Source organism: Nicotiana attenuata, unplaced genomic scaffold, assembly GCF_001879085.1.
Source record: "Nicotiana attenuata strain UT unplaced genomic scaffold, NIATTr2, whole genome shotgun sequence".
NCBI lineage: Eukaryota > Viridiplantae > Streptophyta > Magnoliopsida > Solanales > Solanaceae > Nicotiana > Nicotiana attenuata.
Window position 1 is genome coordinate 1 of NW_017672406.1, and position 5,784 is coordinate 5,784.

The following is a 5,784-nucleotide window of genomic DNA, read 5'->3' on the forward strand; positions in this document are numbered from 1 at the left end:
CCTCACACTCCCTTATTAGACCAATACCAAACGGATTGCTTCACTAAGGAACTCAAAGCAAAAATATCCCACAATCTTAGCAAGAACAACCTGAACAATACCAAGACTTCCCCTCAACCAAAACAGGAGACACCAAAGGCCAAGGAGGAATGTATGGACAAGACCACAAACCCCTCCACAATCCCAAACACCACTCATCTTCACCACAAGTCCAATTCAACCGAACCATACCCCCCAATCATGGTTGGAATGGGGCCTCATGGGTCATGCACTAAACATAAATCTCCAACTAGAGGGGAGGGATCTCATAATACAAATAGGGGATCCCTCATACTTGGCTCAAATTGTGACGGAAGGAATGCAAATTGGCATGAACAATGTGATGATGAGACCATGGTTGAGTCTCCAACAGCCCATGCTCATGAATATGGGCCCCCACCCCTCACCTTGGAGCTCCCATGCAGTACACCAACACCACACACCCATGCACCACCCAAACCTACCCATTTACCCTCCCCATGCAAACCCTCAAACCTCATTCCCCTACATGGTTGCTGCCCAAACACAGCCACTATCACAGCCCAACAACAACACACCCTCAACCNCGAATCACACCCCAATAATCCTAGCTAAGGAAAACTCAACTCCACCTGCCTCAAACGAGAGTATAACCTTGAGAACAAATATAGTTTCGACCAACCTAGAAACTACTACCATGGATATGGAAATATGCAATGAAGCCTGCACTAACAAAACTGAAACAAAATCTGATAACACAACATTCCAACGAAGAAGATGTCCTTCATAGACACACTGGTAACGGGCAATGAAGCAAATAAAGAACCCGAAGGAAGCCAAGTCACAGTCCAAACCAATATGGTCTCCGATATACATGAGGATGAAACAAACAACTACCCTAACTCGGAACTGTTCATTCCCATTACCTCATCGGATAAGAAACGTATATATAAAAATTGGTCGAGTGCCCTCATCGTTAAAATCTTTGGGAGGAGAATAGGCTATCAATTTCTCCAGAAAAAAGTCCATGCAATATGGAAGCCAACAGAAAACCTTTCTCTAATAGATTTAGGTTGTGACTACTATTCAATAAAGTTTACCAAAGAGGAAAACTATAACAAAGCCCTTCATGAAGGGCCATGGTTCATAGGGAACCAATTTCTCACGGTTAGAAAATGGGAACCCAGATTCGTAGCATCAAAAGCAGCCTTAACCTACTCAGCTATATGGGCAAGGCTTCCGGAGCTACCTACGGAATTTTACGACTATGAGATCCTTCAAAAAATTGGTCAGAAGTTGGGACAACTAATACGTATCGACGCAAGCACCAAATCCGCCTTAAGGGGTAAGTATGCTCGACTTTGTGTCATGGTACCCATAGAACAACCCCTTAAAACCTTCATTGTGATTGTAAAACATATACAACATTACGAAGGTTTTAATCTACTATGCACGAATTGTGGCAGACTTGGTCACAGTGTGAGTAACTGCCCTCACCAAGCACAAAAACCAGCAGAGGAACAAGCTAGCTCGTCCACTTCCATGGCTAAACCTCACATGGTGGATACACTTACCCAAAAAATAGACCAATGGGCTATAGTATCACACCAAAAGAAAAACAAAAAACAAGATAAAAACCCTACCAGGAATGACCTTGATACCCATAAGACAATGACTAACCAAAAGAAAATTATAACCAATACTCAAAAATGGCAAAAAGCTGAAACCAAAGTAGAAGAAAAGCCACAAAGTGTGGACGAAGAGAGTAAAAAGCCGCTGGACAATAGCAAGAAGGGAGGTAACGGTACTATAACTCCTATTACCCAACAACAAAAAGTGATGAGTATAGTACCTGGTAACCTTACCAATCCAAACCTCACCAAAAACTCATTCTCTTGTCTTTACCCTAAGGATATTGTCACAAACAGCATAGAAGACACAAGTTCCCCTCATAACTCACAAAATCCCTTAGGCAATAACTCCCATATCACTTCAACTCCTACCTCCTACCCCTTAGACGCCTACTCTGGACCGACGGCACATCACTCCCCATCCCAAGCCATGGACTTAGACCTAAAGAGACCTACAAAAAGCTCAACACCCTCATTAATGCATAACTTAGGTAGCACACAATCCTTAGCCCCCATTCTGCCCATGAAAGATACCAATCTCACACAACAAATCCCTAGTACTAATCAAACTCAACCCTTGTCAAACTCAAGTCAAACCATCATTAATGTACAAGACACCCTAAACCCTAGGAAGGACAAGTCTCTAGTACCACAAAATGTACCTCACACTCCCTTATTAGACCAATACCAAACGGATCGCTTCACTGAGGAACTCAAAGCAAAAACATCCCACAATCTTAGCAAGAACAACCTGAACAATGCCAAGACTTCCCCTCAACCAAAACAGGAGACACCAAAGGCCAAGGAGGAATGTATGGACAAGACCACAAACCCCTCCACAACCCCAAACACCACTCATCTTCACCACAAGGCCAATTCAACCGAACCATACCCCCCAATCATGGTTGGAATGGGGCCTCATGGGTCATGCACTAAACATAAATCTCCAACTAGAGGGGAGGGATCTCATAATACAAATAGGGGATCCCTCATACTTGGCCCAAATTGTGACGGAAGGAATGCAAATTGGCATGAACAATGTGATGATGAGACCATGGTTGAGTCTCCAACAGCCCATGCTCATGAATATGGGCCCCCACCCCTCACCTTGGAGCTCCCATGCAGTACACCAACACCACACACCCATGCACCACCCAAACCTACCCATTTACCCTCCCCATGCAAACCCTCAAACCTCATTCCCCTACATGGTTGCTGCCCAAACACAGCCACTATCACAGCCCAACAACAACACACCCTCAACCCCACTGCCCAGGACATCACCCCGCTCCACCCTTCAAACATCGAACCAAACTCAAACACCATCTCCAACCCCACAAAACCAGATTTCGAACGTGATGGAAGAGGAGGGAGAAGAGGAAGAAATGCCAACGGAAAGAATAGTGGAGCACGGAGTGTTAAGATACCCAAAAACAATGGCATTCCAAGCAAGAAGAGAAAAAAGATTCATCTTAAGTTGCCCGGTGGATTTGAGGAAATGCTCAATTTCCATAAGGAAGGTGAACCCACCGAGCATCTACCAACATGCGGTGGTGTTAGTACCAACAATGTTCTCCCATTATTGGACGCAACAGGAAATGATGAGGAACGAAGATAACTCCTCGGGCAGCCAGGGAAGGGGTGTATCAACTAGAAACATTAGCATGAATATGATTATTTGGAACTGTCGTGGAGCAAATGGAGCAGAATTTAGGAGAGCTTTTAGAGCTATGCTTGATTATCATCGTCCTAGTTTGGTCGCGCTGCTAGAAACAAAAATGAAGGATCACCATACTCTGGTCCAGGATTTCGGCTACACCAGCTCAATTCAAATGCTGGCCAATGGAAATTCAGGAGGTATTGTACTCATGTGGAACAATGGAGATACAATGGTGGATCAAATTGGAGGAACGGACCAAGAGATACACGCCATGGTAAAGGTACGAAACTCAACAAAAAAATGGTTATGCTCTATTATATATGCTAGTAACCTTATGGAAGAAAGATTAATACTGTGGAAAAATTTAAAAATAGTAGCAAAAAATTTTAAGGGTCCTTGGCTAGTTGCGGGAGACTTTAATGAAGTCACCTGTGCATCGGAAAAATTTGGAGGACTGCCTATTAATTACAGTAGAATATCCAAATTTTTAGATTGTATGAACAATTGTGGTCTAGTAGACCTAGGTTTTAAAGGGCAAAGATTCACTTGGACTAATAAGAGCAAAAATTGCAAAAACATTATCATGGAAAGGCTTGATAGATGTATCGCAAATACTGAATGGCTAGAGCTATTTCAAGACGCAAATATCAAGCATTTAACTAGAAGCCATTCTGACCATTGCCCTATCATGTTAGAATTTTTCAAAAGGTTCCCTACTAATAATAATATATTTAGATTAGAAACTATGTGGCTATCTCACCCCACGTTTAGGGCTCTAGTGGATAACTCTTGGTCGAACCAACCTAATATCTCAATAGCTATAGAGAAATTTAGTCTGAATGCTATAGAATGGAACAAAACTACTTTCGGCAATATTTTTTTAAAAAAAAAGTACCCTATTAGCTAGACTAAATGGAATTCAGAATTCTCCAAACTATCCCCATAGCCAATTCCTAATAAACCTAGAAAACGATCTCCTGCATGAGTACAATAGCGTACTCAGACAAGAGGAGGAATTCTGGAAACTCAAATCCAGGATCCAATGGATCCAGGATGGGGATGCAAACACAAAATTTTTCCACATCACCACAATGCAAAGAAGAAGGAAAAACAGGATTATTTGTTTAAGAGACGAAGCTGGAAATTGGATTCAAGAACAAAAACCCATCAAGGAACATATTATTGAATTCTATAAAAAGCTCTACACCACAAACCACAACCAATCCTTGCTCAAAAACAATCACCTCTCCTACAGCTCTACTATTAAGGACCAGGACCATATCTCCCTTAGTAGTATCCCCTCTATAGAAGAAATTAGGAGGGCACTAGATTCCTTCAAACCTTATAAATCGCCAGGGCCGGATGGACTCCATCCGATTCTGTACCAAAAGTTTTGGAAAGAAACCAGCAATCTTCTCATAAAATTCTGCCAGGATTCCTTCTCAGATAAAAGAATGCTTAATAGTATGAATAATACACTAGTATGCCTAATCCCTAAAAGCGAAAATGTAGAAACCATTAGGCAATACAGACCCATAAGCCTTTGTAACACTGCTTACAAAGTTGTCACTAAGATTATAATAAGCCGCATCAAAACACTACTGCCCACCCTTATCCACCCTACCCAAACTAGCTTCATAAAAGGAAGAAGGGCTGCGGATAATGCTCTAATCATCAATGAAGTTCTTCATCATTTCAAGAACTCCAAAGGGAAAAAACCAAAAATGATGATTAAAATAGATTTGGAAAAAGCATTCGACAAAATAGAATGGTCCTTCGTCAGATTTTCTCTAGCCTCCCTTAACTTCCCTCCAGACCTTATAAAACTCATTATGTCCTGTATCTCTACTACCTCAACTGCTATCCTGATTAACGGATCTAGAACGGAGTTCTTTGAACCATCTAGGGGAATCAGACAAGGGGACCCCCTATCACCATACATCTTTATCATATGCATGGAGATGTTTTCCAGGTTAATTGACCACGAGATTGACTGCTGCCGATGGACCCCAATAAAAATTAGCCCAAAAGGCCCGGAACTCTCACATCTCTTCTTCGCGGATGATCTCATTCTCCTAGCTGAAGCCAACCAAAAAACCTACAGCTCTATCATTGACACTATCACTAAATTCTGTAATGCTTCGGGCCAATCAATAAATTTTGAGAAATCAAAAATTGTGTTCTCCAAGAATACTCCTATAAGCAAAAAAAGCCACATCAGCAGTTGGTTCTCTATGAATTACACTGATAACTTTGGGAAATACCTAGGCTTCCCTATGCCTAACACTAATCCCACAAAAAAAGACTTCCAGTATATCCTGGATAAACTCAATAATAGACTAACAGGCTGGAAAACTAAATTCCTTAATATAGCGGGTAGGACAACCCTCATAAAAGCCACCCTAGCCGCAATTCCAAACCACGTCATGCAGATCTATGATCTCCCCAAAACTATCCTAAATAAGATTGACGCAA

General features: G+C 41.8%; 1 protein-coding gene across 1 annotated transcript; it reads left to right on the top strand.

Annotated features, from left to right (window-relative positions):
• Nucleotides 1–795: 795 nt before the first annotated feature.
• Nucleotides 796–3,267, top strand: LOC109213071. Its single transcript, XM_019376822.1, has 2 exons — nt 796–1,816; nt 2,879–3,267. Exons 1-2 carry the CDS (start codon nt 796–798, stop codon nt 3,265–3,267), a joined length of 1,410 nt encoding a protein of 469 aa, XP_019232367.1.
• The last annotated feature ends 2,517 nt before the right edge of the window (nt 3,268–5,784 follow it).

Excerpts from the sequence above, each read along its gene's own strand:
- LOC109213071 (XM_019376822.1), top strand. The coding sequence starts at position 796 with ATGTCCTTCATAGACACACTGGTAACGGGCAATGAAGCAAATAAAGAA. Across the intron at positions 1,817-2,878 it reads GGACAATAGCAAGAAGGGAG|CCACTATCACAGCCCAACAA; the intron begins GTAACGGTACTA and ends GCCCAAACACAG.